Here is a 27902-nt window from a genome sequence, read left to right as displayed (position 1 = left end):
CTCGTAATTATCGTTGTAGTTAGCAATAAAACAATTGATTTGAAATTTTCAAAAGAGGAAGTAGCTTTATATTTGAATTAACATTTGCAATCAAGATTTGATGCTCAAGCGTATTAATCAGTTGCTAATAATGCTATATGATGTGATATACATGCGGATTGTTATGCATATCAATAAATAATAATAACTATCATGCGAATGCGCATTTATATACGTTAACATATGATAACATGTTTGTTTTATTTATTAATCAATTAAATAGTATACATATATACACACATATGTATTTTATGTATTTCAAAATTACTATTGCGTATTTAAATGCAGTGATAACTCGTAGTGACAATTTATATTATAGTGCTAATTTTAATGGCAAAACATTTATTACGTACTATTTTATTATTTAGATCAAAATAATTTATTTTCTGCTTCGCGCAAGATTTTCTCTTATTATCTTTCTTTTAAAAAAAGGTTCAGATTTGAGAAAAATTGGAAATAGGAGCTTCCCGGAAATTTATCCGAAAAAGGGCTATCAATCTAAACGCAGGGCTCACGTGTCCAACACTCGCGGTGCATTACGTGCGAATGGTTGGACAGGTTCGAGAGCATAGCTCGCGCGATTGTGTCGCTATGCGGGTCAGGTGCGCTTCCACCTCGAATTTCACTGGAATTTAACATCGCGACACATGGCCACGCTGTGTACGAGCAAAGGGATGCGGATGAGTGTAAGAGGACAGCACTGCGCGCGCACAGAAACGTGTCAAAGGCGGAAAAAAGGAAGAGCGCACGTGTGGGCGCGCACGGACGGAAAAGGGTGGAGAAGGCGCGGATGAGTAAAGGGAGATTTGCGCGAAGGAACGTGTTTTGCGATCGAGCGCGTCCGCCCGCTGTCGCCGGGATTATTGGAAATGTAATTTCGTATATACGATACGCATGACAGAGAGAGAGAGAGAGAGAGAGAGAGAGAGAGATTGAGAGAGAGAGAGAGAGAGAGAGAGAGAGGCAGAATTACGTGTGCACGCGGACGTATTTAATGCCCTAGCCTAGCTATCGGTTCAAGCGCGTCCCGATGACGCCCTGGCGCCGGGCTTAAAGGTGATGGATCGTGTTAAACGGAGTATATTTTCCGCGTTTCCCACCAAAGCCGAAATTATTATAGCCGTAGCCGCGAGAAATACTCATCCCATAATCGACTTAAGAAGCACCTCGAAATTTTAATTAAAAATAGGGACGAAATATAAAATTTTTGCAACGCGAAACATTTTATCACGATGAATCTTACGCACACTCCGAACGAATCATCACGATGATACGGTAATTCGGAAATCGTGTGCTAAAATAAAAAAATCTCTTAACTGAAAATTAAAAGAAAATAAGTCACGGTTGAAGTGAATACTACAAATGCTTTTAAGTCCACATCAGAGCGCGACTCTCGATGTGCTACAAAATCCGTGGATCTTCAATTAAGGATCAACTAGGGATCAGATTCGAATCCGTGGACAAGACCTCGTAGGCCAATTGCACGAGTCAGACTTCCACAGCCACTAATGTTGGCGCCACGTCCGTGGCGGATTAACGATTTTGGACATATTAAGCCGAACGGTTTGATAATTAAATTTAGTGATCAATTATACAGCAACTAAAGGAATCATTATCAATCTTAAAAACACAAAAGATATTCTTGTACTTTTTGTAATATCGGCGTAATGAGTTCACAAGTTGAGATAATTACATTAAAGTTACATTATGCATTTCCAGAAAATGTATCATCTGTTAGGAGGAATTTTCTTCTGAAATAAATCGCCATCAATCGTTGCTAAGTCATAATTTATCGGCGGTTTAATTACGATTCTGTTTATTTACGACGCTTGGAAAATTAAAAAAACCAAGTAAGTAAAGATGCTACAAATTGCTCGAATAAGCTTCGATAATAGTGCAACATTCAATTTTTGTGTAAAGAATCATTGGACGGATGGGTATTTAAATTATTAAACGCCAAATTAATTTACGGACGCAACGTGAAATTGTCAAATTGTCAAACACGCTAAATCAAATAGCGCATGTCCGCGATTATTAATGCAGACGATTAAGAAATACACGATTCAGAGAATCTCGTAATTATCTCTCTTCGTACCTCGAAATATAAATTATAAATTCCGTCTTAATTGCGAATTCCGCTTGTGCGAGTACTTTTTACCGTAACAGCGGAAATCCTGACTCTTTAACTCGTTAATTTAGCCGCGCTATCAATTACTGGTTGTGCTGATTGCGAGGTAGCGCGGCGGCTTAATATATGAATCTCTCTGTCTCTCTTCTCTTCTCTTTTTCTCCCTGAGATTTAATTCATATAACGCGCGGAAATATAGATCAATCGTGAATACGCTTCGCGGATGAACGACCCGCGAAACGAATTACATGCGTTATACACGTTACTCCGGCAAAGAGAATTGAATTCCGATATCGCGCCAAGAAAATGGCTAGTACGAGAAAATCGCTTGGGATTCTCGGGAAGCCGGATGTATCCCTCTCATACCGTACATGCCGTTTATTCGAAGGTGGACGCGGCTAAGGAATTTTCCCATCGCGACGAAAGCGGCGCAGCGGAAACGGTGTGTTGTCCGATTTTTACCGTTCAGTTGCTACTTCACGCTACTTCAGCAACTTTTTCCGGAATATCTCGATATCCGCATACCACTCAGGAACATTGCGATACGTACATCCGACGCACACAAGTCAAATGAGAGATCGATGTGTTCAATTCGCGCGTGCTGCACATTTTAAGCTTGCTGCAACCGCACCGATGCACGAAAAGCGCTAATTAATATTCCGCACTAACCGTGGAATCAGCAATTCCTAAGCGCTTTAATTTCTTCCATTTTTTTTCAGTTAAGCGATCAGCGAGATAATGTTGCAGTTCGAAAACTTGATGAGATTTAAAAAGAAGTTGAATAGAAAAATAACAGATATTTGTTTTTTCTAAAAATTATTCCCTAACATTCGATTTATATGTATTTTAATAACGACTTATGTTTGTGACATATTTAGAAAAGTAAATTTTGATTTTATATCGTGCACGTGTATAAAAATATATTCAACTGTATTAAATAAAAACGTACTGTGTTTATACTTTTACGTAAATATTGTACAATATATATCGACTTTATATAATTTTAATATCATATAAACCAATTTATCCTATACCGTGACATGAATTGCATTTCAATTTCAGAAAGGTTGTTTTACATCGTCGCCCGAAAAATTACAATAATATAATTTTTAAATAATTTCCAAAAATCTTTATATCTCTTTTCATTCATTTTATAGATTTACATTTTATTGTAGTTTGTTTCATACTACATTTTATTCTTTCCGATAACAATGGTAATGAAAATCCAAAATAGATTTTATTTTTAATCTTTTTTACCACACATGCATAAAACTCGATAAAAGCGATCAAGTTTTTTTTTTAAATGGTACCGCGAGACCATATAAATCGTTTTGCAATGTCCAGTTAATTAAAATGTTCTAGAATCAGACATACAAAATCACTATCTCATGAAATTGGGAGGAAATTTGTCATACAATGCAATATATACCAAAAAATCAACACAATTTAAAATACGTCACCAACTTTTATTATAAAAATTGATCGCATTTCTTAAATTTATCTCAAATTTAAGATAAATTCTAAAGAATTTTTTGTAATTTTCTTGTATAAAATTTGTCAAAATGGAATTTGCGGAAAAAATTGATAACTATAATTTATAAATCACATCAAATATACATAAATATGAATTTATTCTGTTAATATCTGTTTTATCGGTATGAATATTTATTTAACGAGCGATGTAGTCAATGACAATTTCTGCAGTAGCAACCTATAAAATAATCATTCAAAACGAGTTTCTAAACAAATATGAAAAAAATCGTTATTAAAATTCTAAAAAAAAAATGCGTCACCAGTTGCAAATGTAAATAGCGAAGTTTGCGCGATTGAAAAACAGCGCTCAAGTTTATGGCAGTATAATAAATGAAGTCGATAAAAAAACAGAAGCGCGAAATTGCGCATAAAGATACACATATAAATTTCATGCTGTTGAATGGCCTGAATTAGTGCTCGGTGAAATGGGACCGTACATTTAACTGAATATAATCGCGACGAATGTTGTCTACGTTGGAGAAGATATGGCAATCATAAAAAAAGTAATCGAGCAGAATAGATCGATGCGAAGTATAAATAGCTAATTTAGAGTGAACGGCGATATTACAGGAGCAGCTAACGATACTTAGTTATCCGATGCTTTATTTGTAACCGCGTTCGATGTTTCGTTAAATAATGCGCTTACGTTGCGATGAACAAAACAGGAGATCGCTTAACATTATCTAGCGTGCGCGGTGACGTTGCAACGATAAAATGATCCAATGTTGACCAAAGCGCGGTCGGCCTGCGGCTTCGTCATATTTAAAATGCGACTCGCATACAACTCACGAGTGGCACTCGCGCTTTCTCGTTTTTTTTTTTTTTTTTCGTTTTACGCATTTTTATGCTACGTCCGTGTACCAACATTCTTATACGAGAAAAAAAATACCATCGCCGCACTGATTTACGTCACCAGCACTATGCACCCAGCGGCAAAGCGCTCTTCGTCAATTTCGTATGAGCGAGACGGGTTAAAAGTTGCGCAGTTACCGCCGATAAATACGATATACTGCAGCGGGAATTAAATCTAAACGGCAGAACTTTGGTACGAGTTCCTCCGCTAATAGCTGCAATTCCTTCCAAAGAAATTGCACTTTCTGAGATTGCTCTACCAACTTCTAAATCAGAACAAAAATTTCTTTATCTCGTCTCTACGAGAACGCCGTGTAAAAGATATCTAAATAGGGGAGCTCGTTTGCCACTATTTCCATTATTCCTTCCGCAGATCCTTCTGTAGATCACCACGTTTTGATTTATCATATAAAATATTACGTGAGATTTTTGCAAGATTTTTCGATTATTACTTAAGCAAAATTAAAAAAAAAACCACTTTCACGTAAGGATACAAAAAGATATATGAAATATCGCCATATATATTATAATATCCAATGAGTTAATAAATATTGAAAATTGAAATTAATCTCGTTGTATTTTTCTTCACTCAGATACGATGAAAGTTTTTCATGTCGTGGATCCACGGTTAAATCACACAGATCTATCACTCTTCAAAGTAGAAAATGCAACGTTGCATAAAACATCAGTTTGTTTACTCGGATCCACAATTGTGAGCGGTTAAAAGTGCTGCTCGTCGCTCTTATTTTTCGTGTCAGCCGCAACGCGCTGTTTTCCATTGTGCGTTCAAGTCTCCATCATTATCAGTATTTGTCTCGCGGCACGCGAAATCCCACCCTGGAATTAATAATCTCCTCTTCTCTCTTTCTTCCGTTTGTCTTTCTGTTTCGAAAACGGCGCCGAATCAGACTCCGCGGCTGGATGTTGCCGTCACTTTTTTTTTCCATTACAAGCGCGTTTTACGCGCGCGTGTTTGCTCGCTCTCCGGTGGAGAATAAGCGATCCCGCTGGATCGAGATGGTAGTCGGGGATCGGGGATGCTGGTAATGGTGTTGGCGGTGGGCACGCGCGCTTATGCGGCGAACATCAGTCAGCATCACTTGTCATCATTTGAACGATGAGGAACAGCGCGTGAGACAGCTCGGAGTCTATAGAGTAACGCGAGCTGTGAAGACGAGCGGTAAAGCGGAACCTCCCGCGAACGTCTTCGTCTCGGCACCGATCACTTCCTTTTCTCCCTCTCTGTTTCTCTCTCTATCTCCTCCTCGCTCGAAGCGTTGTAAATTTATTCGGCGAATGAGAGGGAGACGAGAGCCGCGCGAGAGCCTGGATGGGAGGATCCTGGGGAGGCGAGATATACGAGGGAATTCGCTGAGTAATTTGCCGCATTAATAATAACCGGGCGGCTCCTCGCGGATATAGCACTTAATCCAGAAGCCGGCGCGCCGGGATAGATGACGAGGAAGCGGCGGCGGCGGCGGCCGGATAGAGTCGCCGAGCAAAACGAGACTCGGGTGTATAATCCATGACGAATGACGTTGCAAAATAAAATCCCAGTCGCAGCGTACACCCCTTGCCTGCTGCGTCACCCTCGGCGCTGCGTGCACCGTACTCATTCGACGTTCCATTATGCTCCGCAAGGAAGGGTATATATTGTTGACCTGGATGCTGCACAATGTGATTCGGTATAACGTACCGACACTCCTCCTCCCTCCCGTCTTTCGCTATATCCGGGTGACGGACGGGGATAGAGAACGGCTGATGAAGAGGAACGGAAGGTGGCGGGTGGCAACTCCGCTGTTATATACCGGGAATCGCTTTATTTCGATTATTTCCAACCTGTCGGCGATAAGTCGCGTTTTATGTGTTAACTAGCCAATTCGAGCGAGTCTCCTCTGGCTTGATATTCGAGGGAAAAGCTTACGCGGCCGAAAAAAGGAAGAGGGAACAGGCGGAAAAATAACTAGAAATGAGAAAGAAACTTTTTCAATAACTGGTCGCAGGAAGAGGGAGCCGTGCAGCGTTCTAAGAAGAGCGTCGGATCAAAGACGCAAAAGAGCAGGAAATGCGAATGCATATCGAAAAGTGTACGAGTCCACGGGGGAGAGAGATGGTTCGTTGGAATTTTCGGGAAATGCGCGCTCTTTCAGCATTTAATCGGCTCTACATGGAAATGCAATGGCGACGAGCAAGTCCGGCGGTAAAACGTGTGTGTTGGTGCGTATGTAAAACGTGGTCTCCGGCGCAGAATGTCCGCGTTACTTTTGGGGATCGGTCACGTTATGGAAATGATGGACCGACGAGGGCTTTATGAAGAAATGGACGGTGGCACGGATGAATGAGCACGGCGACGTAAACGCAGGTTAATGCTGAGAAATGCATGGGGAATGACAGCAAATGACAGGGCGCATTCGCGCGATTCACGTTCTTCCGCTGGAGAGATCGTAAGGAAGACGGATGTTGATGACGACGTCGCGACTACGGTCAATTTTTCACATCGGCGTCGTGTCGGAAGTCGGCGATGTCTGAAGATAATGGTGCTCGAAACACATACTTCAAACATGAGAAGGAAAAAAAAAAAGAAAAACACCGCGACGGAACGCGCGTTTCATAAATAACTATGCCATTTGAAACGCGAAATGGATATCGCGGGGAATATACGAGCAAATAAATCGAATCGTATTTCCTCGCGTTAATGCGGATACTCGTGCTACATCCGTGCATAAATTTATTCCTTCTCGATCATTGCGAAGCAAAATAGAGAGAGAGAGTTAAAGTTTCTTTCGTGTAACGTGATATCACGGTAGTCGCTTAACATATCATAAGGATAAAATAGTTCTCGATGATGATAAACGAGCGCATAAATATCTCGATACGCGCTCCAGTCGATCTATTACTATTCATTCGCCGCAACCGGTCCCCAGGATCTTGTTTTATGCGTTTCTACATTGACGGTAAAAAAGAGAATAAGGAAGATTCTCTTCTCCATCGAAAAAATTCCGCCAAACATCTCTTCCGATCGAGAGCTGCTCCAGTTGTAAAATTCGATCCGAGTCGTGAAAGAGGTACACAAATAATAAGAGTCGTTCGCACTTTTAGAGATGACCGACTGTCTGATATACGAAAAGTACGACTTTTTTGGAATGAGAATCTTATGATTCAGCATAGTCTCACCCTCGTCTCGTTTTACTGTCGATGAAAAACAATTCGTCCCATATAAAACGGCGATCAGTTCCTAAAACAAAAAGATGTGAGTAGCTCTATTGATATCCTCGATAAGAATTCGATTGCTTTTTTGCGTTATGAGATAAAATAGAATTATAATCAATCACATAAAACATACTTATACGAGGATGAATGATATTTTCTCTCATGAAATTTTAAAAGTATTCATTATCATATAAATCTATTTATGATATTATTAAAACACGCTTTATAAAGATGCCTGATTCTGTATATTAAATTATATAAATTAATAATTTCCACAAAATATTGCGAAAGATAATAAAAAAAAAAGGATCAATTTCAGTAACTGTCAATTAATTTGCAAATTAATTATCATTTTGTCTCTTTAATTTTTAAATTATCAACAATTACTTACAATAGCTGTGTCGTTCGTATTTGAATATTGAAAAAGAAATTTTTATAAAAAATATATCTGTTACATTTTGAAAAAGAACATACGATCATTTTTCCAATATTTCATTATTTGCCAAACAATAAAGGATGCACGAATGCATATTAAAGCACAAACGAATATTGTCGAAAATTTCGCACAAAGCAGGGTATATTACGCGCCCGTTACGAATCAACGACAAGAACCCTCGATGATTTATGTTTTTGTATAACGAGCGAACGATCTCAACCGGATTTGCAACCGCGCGAGTTTGTTTGATCGCATCAAACCACGCGTCGTCACACGCGACTGTTTAAAAAGCTCGTCGCTTCACCTGCACAAAACCGCGATACGCGTGTCATGTCTGTGTGTATTCTTCCGCCCGTTTCTACTTTTTCCATTTTTTTCCTTTTTTTTTTTTCACAACCGCTCATCCACTCGAAATCGCAAACCCGCGCCCGCGAATACGCGACAGGAAATTCCTCGACGATGCAGAAGTCACTCGGCCGAAAAGTCATATACGTGCGCGTACGAGTGTTTCAAACGACACGATTCCCCCCGACTCCCCAACGCGATTCCTTTTGACTCTTTTTCCTCGGGGTCTGCCTCAAGTCCAGATATCGTCGGCTTCCATTAAGCGGTAGCTTTGATCCATGGTTAATTAAAGCACAGCTCATGCTCGCGCGTAACGATGAAGATTCCTATAAGGCCTTCCTCCCCTCCTTCCTCTCTCTCTCTGTCTATCTCACTCTCTTTCCACTTTCTCATCTCATCTTTCGATGCGCGGGAATCAAAGTCATCCGAAGATACCCGAGATCTCCGCTACAGGAGTGGTCTTCTTCCTCATGGCTCTTTAGCACGGGAAACGTCGCGGCGTCGAGGATATTTCGCACTCGAACTAAGGCTGGATGCAGGCGTCGCGGGGGGAGGAGAATCCGGCGATTTATGCCGTGCTCCGATGGCGAAGCGCGGCGTCGGTCGGAGGCCATTGAGGAAAGCTCTCGAGGTGATCGAAGCTCGTTGTAGCGACGATATATCCTCGCCACCTCGATGCCGCCGCCGGCACCGCCACCCTATCCTCCGATCCCCGTCGCCGAAATACGATCGTTACGATCCCGAATCGAGAGAGTGAAGAGCGACTTCGGGACTCTGCCCTTCCGCTGTGTGTGGTTGTGTAATAAATATATGTGCGCGCGCGCTTGCATCGAGCCAGGAGTATCGGATCGCCTGTCGCACCCGGGGAGGCTCTTCTTACGGAATTACGTGATTTCGCGAATCTCACTATCGCCAAATCGATTGCGGATATAAGATACTGGAGGTTGAAATGGAATCAATTTAGGATACGGTGCGGTGTACCGGCTTTGCTCGGCTATCACTTGCGCGAGGCAGTGCGGCTAACTGAAATTTCAAAGATCGAAAAGGGATCTTAGCTCCTCTATATCCTTCGAGGGAGTAGGGGGTTTCTAATTTTCCAGTCGCAACCGGAGATTGGCATGCTCGAGTCTACTGCTGGCTTAAGCTTTGCCGAGATGCTCGAACGAATCCATACCTATGTATTTCCTTCATTCTGCTTCCAAATAACTTGATGACATTCCTTGGGGGATATTGAAATAATCTCAAGTTTCGCGTATTTTTATAAATTTTCCTTGCAAATTCAAAACAATAACATCATTTTTGGAATATTAAATTACTCTACGCGATTCTGTCAAGTATGAACAGGTATATTATGTAAGTCTTTCCTGTGCGCGCGACACATTTGTCAGTTTTATGTTTAATATTGTAGATCCTACCAGCAATGTGTTAATTTGTACCAAAGTTACAAACTTACTTCTCATCTTATTCGCATGGTAGAATATTCGCATTCAAAACTGAATTATTACTCCTGTCCTAAAGGTGTACATGAAAATTTAAAGGACTTTCGCACTTGCAGAAGTTCCAAAGTTAAGTTTTAATACAGAAGCATGTATTAGGATGAAATTATCAGGCAAGCTGCGCCAATTATTATACATACATCCTCTAATTCGCTTCAAATATAATAAGTAAGATATTTTTAATGCATTATATTATTCGTTGCAAAAGAATAACGTATTCATTTAATAAATACATTCGGTAAACTGCGAGACCGAAAACGGTCTCATCAAATTTATCGATCGCATATTCCGTTGCTCGAGATACCTTCAAAAGCGAGTGACTATATGACGATGTCGTTACGTTCAAACGGGCACAATTAAATCAGCATATCGTAACGCCGGGAATGAAGATGTTGTTCGATGCCATGGTTAGCCATCTATGGGGAAATCCTCACTCACGCCAATCCTATCCCTTTCCTTGATTTCGATCATTCATATCAGCTTAATATTGACGGAATACTCAGTGGACGAGTTGCGTGTTGAATGTAATAATCGGAACTATGACATCAAATGTCTCGTTTAATTAGCGGGGAAATGAAATGATCATTCAGCAGCATGTATTTAATGCAACTAATGCGTTCGTTGCGATCTAAACCGGAGAATCCTATTATGTAGGTCATAATCAGCGTTAATTATAACGTTGCAAAGAGATTTCTGTTGCTAATTGCATCAGCATGAAACCCTGTGGAGATAAGCTTAGCGGGCATCTTTCTGTTTGATCAGAGTGTAACAGATGCCGGCCTACAAACGGCAGACACAGCATTACGATTAATTTAGTCTCGTCGTGTACATGCTGGTTGAATGCATGGCTCTTCATAAAGCTCTATTATACATTTTTTATTCAAGTCTAAAATAATAGAATATATCTTTATTTTGACGTAATAAAATAGATTTTTAATTAACATTTATTGTACGATAAAATAAATTTCTAGATTCTTTTTTGTAACCTGTTTTTTAACCCCGATTTCGAATTTATCTAATGTAAATATTTATTCGTGCAATCATAGTAATTAACTGTATTTTATTTTAATTAAATGAAATTAATCGCATTTATGAGCGTAAATGATATAAATATTATAATATATACATAATTAATATAATAATATAAATACAAAAATATAAATAATTCAATAATAAAATAATTTTATTTATTCGAGTACTTTATATAAATATTAAATAAAATTCAGAATATTTTGGATAATTTATATGTTTTAAATTCGCATATGAAGAAAATTGAGTTTACTTCATGTAATTGTATTTTTGTATATAATTGTTTCATTATAATTCAATGAAATGATAATCAGGGAGATTCCATTTATATGGAATTGATGATAGAACGCAATAATGGAATACAAAGGCGCGCCGCCTTCAACGCCATTAGATGGCAATATCTGTAAAATAATGTTACAAGTTAACATCGTGTAAATGCGCAAGCTTTGCTAAAACCCTTGGGCGACAAACGATAAACACCCTAAATGCGAGTATGTTCGCTCCTGAGTTCATGTGCGGCAAAGCACTTTTTTCGACGTCTCAATGAACTTCCAGCGGTCTAACTAGCAGAAATTCATTTCAATTACGACAGACCATCCGATACCTCTGGGAGATACCGGTTGGCCAACGAGGGCTCCCGCCTCAAACTCGTACGTGCTCCGAAAATCGCGAGAATCGGATGGACGTAGAAACACGAGTGGCGCCGTAATAAACGGAGATTTTTCGAGCAAAGGGACGAACGTCGGAATGCGATGTTCGTGTAACGTGCGGTACGTGTTCCTTACAGCCGTGTTGCGGCGTACCGGAACGAAGGAGAGACCCTCTTCGGAATCTGTCGGTGGAAAAGTGGACGTACACAACCGCGCGCCCGAGAACGTATGGACGGTCAACGGCGGTAACTGCGAGCATGTGCAAATTTACATAGGGTACCAGGAGGAAGACCTATTACGTTCCTTCTTGCGTGCGCGGAAACGTGTGTGCTGTATGTGTGTACGAGAAGGCTAGCGTAAGCGAGCATGTACGCGAGAAACGTATACATTTTATACACTGTGCAATTACTGAATAGAGGGAATGAGGCATATGAGAAAGAAAAGAAGAGAGTACAAGCGAAAGGTGATGCGATGAGAAATGGAGGTACATCTTGAAATAATAAACGAATCAGAGGGAACAAGTGACTTTTAATCATCTGACATACCGCGATTTTCGTATATTAATATAGAATATTTTTCTATATTTTACGACATTATTTTCACATGAAAAAGATAAAGTATATTTGAGTAATATGTTTAAAAATTAAATTGTTAATCTGGAAAAAAGATATTAAAATTTAATAATATAAAACGTATTAAAACGTAGTAAATTATTTAAAAATATTTTATGATATAAGTAAAATTCATCAAAATCTTCGAAAGTTATTAAGAGTATTATGCGAAAGGTTAGAAAGGTCTACATCATAAGTAATTGTCATTAAAACTCTTAAAGTTAATAAAGTGAGCAACAATGATCTCTTCACAGAAGTCTTGTACGACAGTAATAACTCATATTTGAGTTACGATAGAGACCAGGATCCGGATCTGCGCTTCGAAAATCGTCTATTTGCAATCAATATCAATTCATGCCATTAAATGGCGCGTATGTCGAAGCTGTCTGTAGCACGCGGCGACTCGATGAATTACAAATGTAACATGCCGGTGAAGTGCCGCGTTAAATTTCCATAGGCAGGTACTTAGCCGAAGCGTGTCAGGTCACCGTCCTGTAGCTGCAAGCTCGTTCGATTTCGCTATTTCGTTATCGGAACGTGGCTACGTGTTCCTTGGTACGCGATCATGTTGAAACGTGCGCTGCGATTTACGATTGCGAAAAGAATAGAAAACTGTTCCAATTGTGGATCCGAACATCATCGAGAAAGCATTTTAAGCGAATAAATGATAATTTCGGAACAATTTGACGATATCGATGATTTGATAATATCGAATCAAAGATCATCAAACAATGGTATCATGCCAAGCAAGAAAGAGAAAAATGTGGTAGCTTTATTTCAAGTTTGGATTCTTGATCGATAAGCGTTAGCATATTTTTGATTTGTGAATAATTTATTGACAGAATTTTTAAAATGGACGATTCTGACAGACTTTAGGAAATAAAGAAAGTCCGTCCATAAAAATCGTGCTACTCTTCCCTGCCCCACTAATCAATTATATTTTTAATTTAAAAAAATATTAAGAAATATATTACAAAATATTATGAAATATTTTTTAAGTAGAATAAAAATATCGTGCAAAAAAAACAAATTTAAACTTCACTTCCAGTTTTCCGTACGGTGTAGTTAGGTTAAATTGCATGTTAAACATAACAATTAACTTACGACAGGTGACGTAAGGGTCAATTTACCGGATACGTTAATAGCGCTGTTACAAGGAGAACAACATGTAGGTCAATTTCTATAGGGTGCCGTTTAGAAACATTATCTTCTCCTCTTTGTCAAAAGAGGCAGGTGATAAAGCTAAGTACATGTATACTTCTCTCCTATAGATAATATATTATTAAATTGATATAATTTATAGAATAACTTCTCATTCTTACAAAGGTAAAGTTAATATAAACTATTTTATAATCATTTTTTAATAAAATAGTTTATAGAAATTATTTAAAAATATAGATCAGAAAGAAAAGTAAACATATTAATTCAAATTATATATTCTTTCCAAATTATATCCTTTCTTTCTATACAAAATATATTTCAAAATTTTCATATTTATATATATATATATATATTTCCATATATATATTTTCATATATATATATATATATATATATATATATATATATATTGATTATTCGTATTTTGTATAGGAAATTCAAACTTAAGTAACGGAGTTTAATAGAAAATATCTTATGTATGTTTGAACGAAGGATTTCATAAGCAAGGGATAAGGAGTGCCTTTAATGACAATAGCTTTCACGTGTACTGTCCGTAGTAAGTATAATCTATAGTAACAATTCAAGAGCTACCCCCGTTACTTATTCTCGCATATCATAGTATTAAGATCAATTTAAACCGTAAAAGAGATATGCATTAACGATGTTCACAATTCTTAATATCAAATATATTACATTAAATCGTTACAAAAATTGCACGATATTTAATAATTAAAATTATAATAAATGAGGAAAAAATTATAATTATCAAATTTCAAAGAAATGATTTCTTTCGGTTATAATTCTATAATAAATCTTATTTTGTTTAAGTTTAAAAATAAATACATAGGCATAGAATACATCATCCGATCCGATGAATTGATACTCGATGTTTTTTGTTGTCTTTTCTTTCTTTTAAATTTTATTCTCGTTTTGTATATATAAAGATGCATATTAGATTTGCATATTGCGTTTACTTAAAGCAAAATTCTCAAGCAAATACCACAATCTGATTGATTTGTTCAGTTAAAAGCCACGAGAGTATCGCCTATAGCGCGACACGTCTCTCTACTCAGAACTGCGAATGGGGTTTCATTAAACCGTGTAAAGTGCGCGTTTCAACAGCGGAAAGGGTTTCTCAGGTCGACTTCTTCTCCTAGATATCGCGGGCAAACATTTGCTTCTCGTAGTATCAATTCGCGCGTTGGTGGAAAGGTCTTTGCGCGGAAACTATCCGCAGGATCGTAGCAGAGCGGATCCATCGCTATAAAGAGGGCATAAAGCACCCCAGGCTCCATTACTCTACCTTAGTAAATCGGTACCGACGCTAAAGATCGCGCGCGCGACCCAATTCCGGCCGTTCCTGTTATACCTAATACCGTATTTTATCAAAGATAATGCCCGTACCCTTGAATAGACACCCGTATTGTCACCCGTGGCTGCAAGAAAATGTAAAGCTAGAGCGCACGAAAGCGGTTTATAAATGTTGTTTCCCAGTTATTGCGAGGGATCAAACGAGTTTCGAAAAACGGATTCTCAATAAGCGAAAGCGATTTGAAACAAGCGAGTCTCGTACCTATAGATTACCGTCAGTGTCCGGTTACTGACAGAAATGCATTTTTTTTTGCTTTATGAATAAGAAACATGTGACCGTAAAACAAATTATAAGGAATTATTATACCTTTCTCTATCTTCTATCGTAGAGTTTTAGACTTTTCTACTTTACTAGAATGAGATAATTATTACTTTAATCTTGTTTTTTCGATAATATCTTTTATTAAATTATCATATATTATTTAATTATCATTTTATGATAGCAATATTGGTCAACTTAATAAAACGCGAAATAAAGAGCATAAAAATAACTATCACTTTTTATAAAAATTATATAATAATTTATAAATTTTATAAAAACTATCACTTTTTTTATTAATGGCAACACTTGAAAAACTAAGAAAATAAAGAATATCAATTTCTTCACTAAAACCTTCCCTGAAAAAGAGCAATATTGTAAAAAAACAGGATAATTTACTCAGAGAAAATACATATTTGTATCTATTAAAGCCGAGACAACGATAAAATCTGAGAACAAATGCTTTGTTTTTATTTATCGATATAAATACTGTGGAAAATATGAATAAAGAGATATTAGAATGTTTGTATTCGAAGACAGAGAGAATCAAAACAGTTATTTTTATAGAAAAAAATTGTAGAAAATATATTACGGAAATAAGAATGAAATGGAATATTTATATCATCCGCAAAAGTAAACCTTTTCAAATGTAGTGAATTTTATTCTTTCTTATTTCTTGTAAGATGTATTGCAAAATCATATACGTATACGAATTGCAAATTGCTTCTCCACATGTTATGTGTATCTGTCATGAGAAAGACGCTTTGTAATAATAGCAAAAGATTATTCATGAGAAACATAGGATGCACTTCTCTTTTTTACATCCTTATTTCTGTTAACAAAGACCATTCAATTCTTTAAAATTTATTATGTTATATAATGTTATATTAATGAAAGAACCCCATATTGCACGATCGAATCATATCAAAAATTTCATTCTAAATGCTATTAATTGAGACGAAAAACGCAAAGATTACATATGATTTTCATACGATTAAAAATTCAGGCATACGACAGGTATTACACAAGGTTCATTTCATAAGACTTGAATGAATCTTTGCATTCTTTGCTGAGACACCAGTCGCATGTATCGATGCTGCAATCGCATCAGTAAAGGATAATTCAAAAAACACCGTACAATTGGTAAATAGATGTATAACTAATTTGGAAACGAAACATCGCGCCAAACATTATCGAAGCATAACGAGCGTGGGGAGCTACAGAGTGGCTGATGCTTCAGGTGAGGGGGATGGCAGGGAAGAGCTTTCGTCAGCAACGAGTGCGATCACGTGCACAACGAGGTCGGACAAGCAAGCAAGCAACCAAGCCAACCAGCTAGTCAGACAGGTAGGTATCAGCGCGAGCGGCGAAACAAAGTTTATTTTGAATCAGCTATGGCAACCGAGTCGCACTATACCAGCGAATAGCACCGCGGGAGTACCGCAGCAGCCGCCAGAGTACAGATTCGCGGCATTCTCGCTCTGCCATAGCTCGGCTTTCAACATCGGCACAACAGACTGAAGAGACGAAACTCGCGCGACTCGAGGGGGCAAATAGAGGAGCCGGGCGAAACGAGAGACGGAGGGTTACGGGGAGCGAAGGATAGTCTAGTCGACTGAGGTGGTGATTGTTACGGCGACGACGTTTCAGTTAGCTGAAACGTCGTTTCCTTTGTCGCGTCGGTGTGGGGAAGGAACTATCCTCGAGATGTACAGACGTGCTACGCGCACCAACGTACGCCGCATACCGCATGCCACGTACACCATCTCAAACAAACGTACCGCGCGCGCACGTGCACACATACGAGATGCACAAACACCGTAACGGGGTTTCCCGTGCGGTACACGCTATCTTCTCGGCGGTTGTACCTGCCTTGCCTGGGCGCAGCGTATATTCGTCGTGCAAACTTGGAGCTTGCGCGAGCACGGGCTCCTTCTAAGACTTCGCCCGGAATCGAGTTGTATGGAAAGGGTGAGAGCGAGATCTCGATTCGGGTTAATTGTGGGTTTCATCTATAGACTCGGTGCTTGGGCAATGAATTTTAGAAGTCGCGGGCGCGCGCGCGCGCGCAGTATCATCGTGGGAGGAGGCGAGAGGTCGAATAGGGCGAGCACCGCCGGGAGGATGTATTTATGCGCGTCTGTGGAAATTCTTCGATCTGATTGCGGGTGCAATTGTCGGGGAATGAAAACGTCCGCATCAACGAGATACTGTTTTCAACCGGCTGAAAATAAGATTGTAAAGATAGTTTCATGGATTGCGTGTCGGTAAAAGACAGTAGTTTCACATGCAGTAGTTTATTACATATAATAAAAATAACTATGTACATATTAATTAAATTAATGTTCGAAAATGTAAATGCAATTTAAAAGATCTTAAAAATAAAAAGAGACTTAAGTAGAATTAAAATCTGACTTAATGAAATATTTACCATACTTTCAGATTGCGTTGTATCAAATTATAATTTTAATTATATCTCGGAGAAGTTATTATATACGTGTAATTACTTACATTATTTCTCTTTGGAAATATCGTAAACTATCAATAAAATAAATCGAGCTATTCCATCTGACCTAATTATAAAAGCTTTTTCACCTCAAGCGTAGAGATTTAACTGTTTTCAAAAGAATGAATCCTGTCTGATTGTGAGCTATATTTCAGTCAACATTTGTAAATGAAATTTTCATATCAAATTACTTAACAGCATATTTTATGTATTCATCCACAAAGTAACATTTTTTTCATTCTATAAATTAAAAGCAAACAGCTCGAGTTTAAAAATATAACGTTAACAATATGATTGTGAAAATGTATGCCATTGCGTTTCTACATATTTTTTAACTTAACAATGTAACGTTCACGAGTATCACTATAAATTATTAATCCTATAAACTTTCGAAGAGCGCACTTCGAGCTTCTCACTAAAACTCGATCTTTATTTTGAGCGTGGCACGGAATATTAGCACGCCCGATACCGATTTGGCGCGATTTATCGTACCAATTGGAACTCGACGAATCTGCTCGTGAAAAATAAGCATTTGCATGATGCAGTTTCACGCCGATACGCTTCATGTCGCGAAGATTTGCAGACGATCATGCCAAATATTATCGTGTGCACGTGGAAAGCGACAGCAAAAGAAAGAGCTAAGGAAAGAAACGTTCCGTGTCTGAGAAAGAGGGATAGGAGTTAATACAGATGCGATTTCTGTTCAGCTGCGCGGTTTATGTAGCCGACTTATAGACGCGCGAAATCGCTCGCGAGGTTTATCGTCCGTTTAATAAAGAAAGCATAAACGGGGAAAGAATGAAAAACGCAACGTTCGTGCCAGTCTTTCCAGCGCGTTACTTTCTCTTCTATCTCCTTCGATAAATCGAGCTCTGTACCGATCGATTACTTCCAAATTACACGCCCAGCTACGTCTATTTACATATATTTGCAAATACACTGAGAAAAAAATTTGGTTGTATCAATTAGAATTCTGGTAAATTCAACCAATATGTCTGTTGAAAAATGGACGAATCAGAATTTTTGTAGGAATTACCAGATGAATCTGATTAATTTCTTCCTGTTAAATTTACCAAATACTAAACTCACCAGCACCAAGTCATTTAAAATTTTTTCCATCTAATCTCAAAAGTCTGTTTAATATTCTGAATTTCAACACGATTATCGCATAAATTCAATCCAGATTATTGAATAAAAATTATTTTAAGCTCAGTTTGTTAGAAATTAAACTGATAAATAGTAATGCAAGAAGAGGATGCAGCTCAAATACACACAATCAGAGAACCAGCGTCCTCTTTCTGGCATTACTGCTCGTAAGAGAAAAAAAATATACTTTGGATTTAATGTTAATATTAAATCTTTATATACATTTTAGGGCAAATATTGAATACGAGTTAAGTTAAGAGTGTGAAATTAATGTAACAAGAAATTTTATAGATTCAACCAGAAAATACTAATCAAATCCTTATAGTAAAATCTATTAAACGTTCTAGTTATAAAAAATCGAATCTTATCATGATAACTAGAAATTCTTGTTTGATTTAACCAAAATGCCTTCAATCATATACGTCTTGTTGGTACAATCAAACGATTTTTCTCAGTGTAGTTTCAAATATTTTCAAATAGTTGCAAATAATTTCGAAATACTTGTCCAAGAACTTGACAGCGCAAACGTCGGAAATTGCTACCCATCTAGTTTAAATGCTGCGCTTCAAAATATGTGGATAAATATTAAGGCAGCGAAAAACATAAAAAATGTACCTAGCTGCGTTAAAAAAAATACATGGAAAAAACAGCTTCGAAATCAAAATTTGTCTTTTTTGTTTAGCGTTTTATTAAACGAGTATCTCGATCGAGCAACAAATTTATCGCTAGAACGAATCGTACGCGAAATGGAAAATAAGCGATCGGCGTAAATACATACCCGCTCGTTTACAGTCGCACTCGTCCGCAACGACAACCACGTCGTTCTCTCGTATGCAGAAAGTGAAAAAAACGATAACTTATGTTAGAAAAAAAAGAGCTGCAACAGTGTATTCCGCGCGCGCGTCCAGAGAGTCCTCCGTTTCGAAATTCACGACATTGATCCGACTACGCGAGCGAGCCCGGGAGCGTTTGGACAATGGACAAATGGACTCTCCATCGCCATATTCGTCCTAGGCGAGTGTAACGGGGAGATATTCGAATGCGCACAGTGCGTTGTTACTGAGGTACGAGAGAGATACGATTTCGCAGAGCAGAAATTCTCTCGTTTGGTATGCGAAAACTTTTCGCACCGCTTTATCCGTACCTCTTCCTTTGTGCGATCTCTCCGGTTCGGGTCTCTTGTCAGTGATGTAGCGGAAGAGAACGTCTTTCACTTTCTCTCTTTTTCTTTCATTCTCTCTCTCTCTCTTTCTTTCTCTTACACGCACACATACATACACGCACATACTTTTTTTCGCGGCAAAGATCGCAAAATCCTTCAGAGGCGGGCTGTACAAGCACCTATAGACGTGTATACGTGCAACAGACTTCAAAGTCGTATCCTTTCCCTTCTTTCTCGCTGTCTCGCTCAATTCTTGGACGAATCCCTTTTCATTACTCATCGAATCTCAAATTGAGCGTCGTGGCAATAATCGAACGCGACTAATTGGCTACGCTTTCTCCGTTTCTTCGTGTTGTAAAGCGCAAGTCTTTCAGCAGCGGATTTAGATGCGCATTATTTTGTCCCATCAACTATTTCTCCACCGGTCCAATCACGGTCGGAATACACGTTAGCCTTTGACGCACGCGCTCATCACGTTCTCTTCTATCCCTCTGTATATTGAAAAGACAAACGAGAAACAATCCGCGCGTACGGGCACATCTTACAAAATGAGTTATAAGAAAAATGCGATTGAAAAATATATAACGACAACAATCAACGGTCGGCAAAGTTTCAGACATTAAACGTCGCATCTTTTTGATTCTAATTTCGTGGCAGTTTAATGGCAGTGTTCAAAGAGATTCGAAAAATCGGATCACCGATCGAATTTTACTACCATATCGTTGTTAAAAATCTCACGAACGAAAACCCGGATAACATGCAGAATTCACGATCTCAAACGCGTTCTAAAAAATATATATATACGGAATTCAATGTACCAGACGAGAGAAAAAAAGAGGAAATGCTTAAGTAAATATATCAAATTAACAATATTATTTGTTTCTGCGCCATCCATACGCGGTCCTTAAACTCTGTCCTCTCTTTCTCCAGCCCCTCCTCTTGCTGACTAGTGTGCTATTTATCATGCGACGCCCGTGAGCTCCCTTCTCGTAGTCTCAGACGTGCCGTGACTATCTCAGAAGCAGATGGAGCATGCCCAGGCAGAGTATTGTCACAAACGTCATCGTGTGTGAGTCGCTTCCGTTTTCTGAGGTTACTGCAACATATGTTAGAAAAAGGTTACTATTTCTCATCGCAATTGAACAGACGCCGTTTTCGCAACGTTAAATATTACAAAATCATTTTTCTGACAGACTTGGGTAATTTTTAACAATGTGTAAAAGCGTAATTGAATTATTTTCAATACTAAAATATATAGTAAACGCTTTATGTATCTCAGACATTTATACAATATATTTATACGTGTTTATACAATATATTAAAGAATAAATCAAGTTGCCTTTTTTCATATTGCATTTAATTTTTCAACTACATTTCAATCTTTTATGCTTTAACATTGCATAAATAAAAATCTATTTTATTAATATTATGTGCTAAATAAAAAATATGGCATAATGTAAATGTATTAAAAGAGAAAATATAATTTTGAATAATATAATATTCAGTTGTGAAAAGATTGAAGAAGGATGTTCAATAATAATAGATCGACATATCATATTTTTAATATTCTCTTTGAAGAACTTTCCTACAACACAATTTACAATTAAAACTATACATTAAAATTGGATTACAGATTATTTTATTATTCATCATATCGCAAAAAAGAAAAAAATTCAATAAAAGAGAGGAAGTTTTTCCAAGTTGAACATTTTATCACAAACTCTCTCTCTATACTGCATTCGAATTTTTAGTATCTTTGCAGAATTTATATGCGTTACATGGTCTCTATTTGCACAGAACGATGGCACGTATCAGTGTATCGTGTATCGTTCTCGTTGAAACTTTATTTTTTTTAGATTAAATAATTTATACAAAATCTGTACAGTATTATAAACGAAAGAAATAAGATAGGAATTGGATAATGTGCTGCCTGGCGTCACTGGATATTGATTACTAAACATATTCTGCATTAAATTTCATCGTATCATTAAAACGTCATCATTATGCGCTACGTTCAGCAACGACATGCTTATAATCAATAACAGCGGCAATAACGACACATGTCTGTCGGACAGAAATGCACACGAAATCTAGTGAATAGATATTAAATTCGTCGAGAAATATGTCGCCGATAATCAGTTGATTTTAGTTTGGCTTGTACGCTTTGGCATTATCGTCTGTAAATGTAACATGTGAAAATTAAGCGCACATAGGTAACAAACATGATTCTAATGTTGACATGTTGACAGATATACCATGCGTGAATAATGTTGTAATTATGCTGTATATGTACATACGACTACTATTCTTCAATAATATAGTATATGGTAGTAATAATATTCAGTTAATCCACATGCGTTCTGTACATGTAATTCAAGAAGAGAATAAACGAATTACTTACTTTTAAAATTCTACATTATGAGCAAATGGCTGAAATATGAATAAAAAATATTATGTTGTGAAAGAAGATTATCTAATCTTTGGAAAAATTTAAATATACAGCTGTAAGTGCCTTTACTATCGAATCCTTTCTTGCGTCAAAAAGAGAAACATTTTCATGTACATTTTATGAAGAAATTTGATAAAATTGATTCAAATCCAATTTCTTAAATCTGCAAAGGAATAAAAAAATAAATATACTTCCTGTTTTGAAGTTTATAAGTTTATAAGAAAAAATGAAGAGAGAGTGACAAAGTAAAAAAAAAAATTAATTGCATCTCTCACTCTCTCTTCCCTATTTCCTTAAGAAAGTTTGCTTAGGTAGAAAAAATTATATTTAAAATATGATAGATTATTAGAGATGGATTTCACGGAAAACGACATTTTTCTTCCTGCCCAAGATTAAATCTCGTTGGCAAGGCGAAGCGTGTCAACTGTTGAAATCCCTTTCAGAATGGAAACTCTGGCGCGCAAGCGGCGGGAGAGCGCCATTAAGTGGAACGTCAGTGGATTTTCCTCCGCGGGGCATTGTTCCTTCTGTCGGGTGGAAAAGTCAATTTCCTAAAAACAATTCTGTCGACCACGGCCCAGGGAGTAATACGTACGAATCAAGCAACCAGCCGGCCGCGGAAAACCGAGTGTGAACGAAATGAAATTACTACGGGCGCAAAAGAGAATGAATTTCTGTAACGGTAGTAGCGAACTAAAGGTAGAGGGACTAAAGTGGAATAAACTCTGACAGGTTTGAAAATTGAGGAGGGCCGAAATCTCCTTTAGTCGCTTATCAATCGTCGTGGTTTCCCCAGTCTGCTCCTATCAAATTTATTCCAAAATGTACGAGAGTTTTGCGAACGGTGGCAAAATTGCAAACATTCCAGAAAGCGGCTCACTCGATAGCGATCGTTGATATTACTTTTGGAATATTCCACTTGCACATAAAAAATGATGAATATAATCTGCTCATCTCTAACGATATCGCATGCTGCGCCACACGCAGTACTTTTTCATGCATATTTAAATATCCTGTGTAAAATATTAATATATAAAAAGTATATTCATCAAAACTTTTCTTTCAACTGTAGCTTCAGCTATTTTAGAATTTATTATTTCAAATTTGCGAGAAAATATATAGGTAAAATCGGATAAAAGAATAATATCTTTTTTCATATTTCATAGTGATATTTCTTTCGTAGTTCATATACAGCATAATGAATACCGAGTGAATTTGTACAGAGTTGCTTCAGAGAGTGTATTTATTATATATGAAATGTATAATATATACAAAGTGAGTTGTTGAACAGAACTTTCATATCCTTCGTAAACGTGAAATCAGATTTTTATATGGCGTATATAAATGCAAGGTGAATGTAAGAACAGCTTATGTAAGGTATCGTTTATGGATTTTCGGTAAAAGCCTTTCAGAAGGATTGAAAACGTCCACCGCGACCTGAAAAGTGCGTGAGGTCTAGGCCGTGAAATCCAAAGAGTTCTTGATGTAAAAACTCTTGAGCCAACTTCATGAGTCCAGTGCTCGTAAGTTTGTGTCACGAGTCCTCGGAAAGTTTCGGAGAAACGATTCACTTAAGCACACAACCAAAATGCGTTTCTGTCATCGTTTGCACGAAAGTCTCCATGCGCATTGCAGCGAGAAACTGGTCAAAAGTTACTTTCGTGAGGTGCACGCAATTAACGGAGCAACATTTCTATGCCGCATTTACGAGTCATTTATATGCAATTGATACAGTTGTCCAATTATAAGATATTTTAATATGCATTAAAATGTATCTCTAAATTACCCACATTTAACGAGGTAATTAATGATGTACTTGGTTAAATTGAATCTTAGTATAATTAATTTGATTTAATTTTACCGGAGAGCAAATAAAATTCAAGATTTATACACATATAAATTGTGCTATATATTTAAATTTATATTGAAATAAATGGCACCGAGGGAAATAATAGAAAAATATAGCAGAATAAAGATAAATATCTACAAGAATATATCGTAACAACATTGCACTCGGAATATATTTCAAAAATATTATTACGTGCTTTCAAAAGCGGGAACCAATACGTCTCGACGTCTACAACGTATATTGTACTTATATTATACGTGTAAAGTTTTGAATGTAAATAAATGCATACGATGCCGCTCTGATAACTTCTTTACCCATAGGATAAGCTTAAATCGAAAAGTCCTCATTTTCCACGTCTTGCGGTAATCCATTTATTTTCCTACGCTCGAAACTAATCGGATATTCACAAGTAATCAGAAACTCGGTGAAGTTCGACATAAACCAATAAATTTCAGACACCTGAAAATGAGTTCGTACACAACTTGAGAGTAGAATCCTGATTCACCGTAACTCGAAAATTTCCTATAACCATGTTATTTTAATTTCGGAATTGTATTTATTCTTCACAGATCTTGCTTGTGTCATGCCTCTCATTAATTAAATTGCAACTCGACTGCTCCGAGCGTAGAATTTTGCAGATTTATGAGACGAGTGAGAAATATAATTTCCTTTTAAATATAAAAATATCCTTCCTATAATTTTCAAATTTTTGTGCGCAAATTTTTTTTAAATGCTGATACTTAAAAGGCATATTATTTCGATGAAAATATTGCAAATGGATTGCTCGAAGCGAAAGGTTTATCTTAATCTGTCTTAAAACGATCAGTTACATGACACTTCCGATAATGACAGTGGAAGTGTCAGCGATCAATCATCCAGGCTTTCGCACATCTGCCGTTTGTAGAAGAGAAGCACGTCGGAGCGCAGCGCGAGCCATTTCCCTATCTGGCTGATGGGAGATGGCTGTGTCTACTGCGCGAAGCCGGGCAGTCGATAAGCGTCGCTTGAAGAAGGGTAAGTCGATCGAAAAGCGTTGTGCGTTTTCTTCGCCCAGTGGAGTTTACATGGGAACAAAAGCCGGGTATAATCGGGTATGCAAAGCTTTGGTAACAACTACTCTTAAAGCGCGCCCGGGATACTTTCGCTTCGATGCAACGCGACCGGCTAACGTGAATTTACACATACATGACGTATACGAGAAAATGCCTCTAGATTTGGTACTTGACCCAGGAGGTAAAATAATAATTTTAAAAATAGTTTTACAAATATGTGGTATACGATTAACAAATGTTGATGTCTTCCAGCGTATCGATGAATAATCTCTATAAATTGCAAACGATGTTTGTTAAAATGCAATTGAATAGAAAGATTACGTATCGAATAATCGTAGCAATGTTGTGTGTAAACCATGTGAAACGGACAGATAACGCGCATGAAAAGGTTTCGTTAATGAGATACGATAATGAGATTTTAATTATACAGACAAATTAATTAAATGTTTGATAGTAAAATTAATTTGTTCCGCAATGAAACAATGCGGAATTATTTCTAACTGTACAGTCGTGTTATTCCAAATCACTTTATGTATTTTAGCATGTATACTCAAACGCAGAATACGCACAGATATACTGCAGTGTAACTTTTGACAGCAAACGAGATGGCATCCCTCAGGTCCAAAGACATTCAAATCTCTTTCTTCTTACCTCGTTCGCCGTCGTACATGTGAGATTAGCGTCCCGGGACTTGGATAATTCACAAAACTGGGGAATGAGGAAGAGAGGGGGATTTTAGAGGAAGGATATATTAAGGATAAGGGAACGAGAAGGAAACATGATGAGACAGAGAGAAAGAGAAAGAGCAAGACCAAAGTTTCGACGTGAGGACTGTCATCTCGTCTCGGGCAAGTTTCCCCAACGAAGTACCGAATCTTTCGTGTCTTGTACCATCGGCGTATGGGGGAGCGGTAGCGAGGACGGAAGCGTACATCGAAATCTACAGCAATTCCGCAGTAGCCTGCTGTTAAACTTCCGTGTACACGACCCGAGTTTTTCTGCATGGGAACAAATTCTCCAGAGCAAAGACAATTTCTCGTAACGCGCGCAGAGAAATGTTATATGATATCATCTGAGAGCGAATGCATTTCCTGGCTCAACTGATTATATTCCTGTATACAAGTTCCGTAACTCGAATACGAAACAAGTATCGATCAATGTTAATCAAGAAGTATATTTGCATACATATCGTTATTTACTTTTAAACTTATTTTTACTTAACTTTACGTGTCTCTGAATGCAATTATAACGTGCATGTGTCTTAAATTAAAGAATAAAATCTTAACAAATATGAATCTAATATTATCAATTTGACGTAACATTTTTACCGCTATAGATGTAGTAAAATAAACTTTATATTAAATATTTTCATGTACACGTATTATTTTTTAGTCCACACACACATATACAGTTATATGTATATATATAAATTTTAAATATTATAAATGTTACTTTGTGTTAGCAGAAATATTGAATAATAAATTATATTACATTATATATTAAATAAATAAACATGCAAATTATAAGCAATCATATAGCAATTAATAGATGTACTTGTAATCAAATTATATAAAACTATATATCAAAATTTAAATAAAAAAATATTTAAAATTACGTTATCAATAAATTTTTTAGTATTAACTATCCTATAAAATGGCTAAATAAAAAAATGCATTTTAACGTTTTATGTTGTATATTGTGTTATACTTATGTTACACCTATGTTAGAAATTGGACATTTTATGTTGAAAATTGTGTTACATCTCTGTTATAAATCGGGCATTCTATAAAAGACGAATTATTGAAATGAAAAAACGAGTGTAAACGAAAAATGCTATTTTTGTGGTCGCTTTTATTTTCTGTAAATCCCATACAAGTCTTTTGTAGAATGCTGCATGCTGCATGCGATCGGCGCTTATTAAATGTTATCGGACAAATGTCATTGAAAATAAAATGTACGTCTCGCTTTCGTCGGGATATAGACCCCCGGCCTTTTCAAAATAAATAAATGTGAGGTGAACCAAGCTCCCCGGTAGTTTAACGGTACAGTAGCTCGACAGATGCGAATAATATTTAACGAAAAATGTCGAGAGATTAATACACGACCCAGCGGAAAAGTGATTATGGTACCGTCAGACATGTACCAACTTTTGATAAATGCCGCTATGCGCTAAAATCGAAATTTTTATATGTTTCGTAATCCACATTCCGCTGCGATTTATTAAATTCACGCCGCTGGCAACTAGTCAACTTGTATACAGGATTGAATGTACGCGCGTTAATTTCGTTTCGGGTACAAATGGCTTTCCTTTATTTTCGCAAAATGTATATGCGCATTTTGGAAAAGGGATTATCCGGCAGATTGTATGTCAAAATGTTTTATTGATATCGCCAATAGAATTCATCAGCGACCGATAGATCTGGGAACAGAGAATATCGCAACTTACTAGGGTGACGTGCGTATTATGCTGTTAACAATAGATACTATAATATCTCGCTGTACTTCAGCTTCATATTACGTGTGATATTTCGGTCTACCGCAGCATAGTTGATTACCTACCTCGGAATAACTCTGGTTTACCACTGCATAGTTGATTGGCTATATCGAAATAACGCGAGT

General features: G+C 37.3%; 1 protein-coding gene across 1 annotated transcript in view; it reads right to left on the bottom strand.

Annotated features, from left to right (window-relative positions):
* Nucleotides 1-20658: 20658 nt before the first annotated feature.
* The window catches only part of LOC105255601 (platelet endothelial cell adhesion molecule), a 148220-nt gene continuing 140976 nt past the window's right edge, over nt 20659-27902 (bottom strand). Inside the window, exon 6 of the mRNA XM_011264981.3 lies at nt 20659-21029. Within this exon, the coding sequence (XP_011263283.1) occupies nt 20944-21029 (86 nt within the window). The 3' untranslated portion in view covers nt 20659-20943. The remainder of the gene's footprint in view (nt 21030-27902) is intronic.

Source organism: Camponotus floridanus, unplaced genomic scaffold (assembly GCF_003227725.1).
Source record: "Camponotus floridanus strain SB8 unplaced genomic scaffold, Cflo_v7.5 scaffold73, whole genome shotgun sequence".
In the NCBI taxonomy this organism is placed as follows: domain Eukaryota; kingdom Metazoa; phylum Arthropoda; class Insecta; order Hymenoptera; family Formicidae; genus Camponotus; species Camponotus floridanus.
Note: the sequence above shows the minus strand (reverse complement) of the source record. Positions and strands in the feature narration are given on the sequence as shown.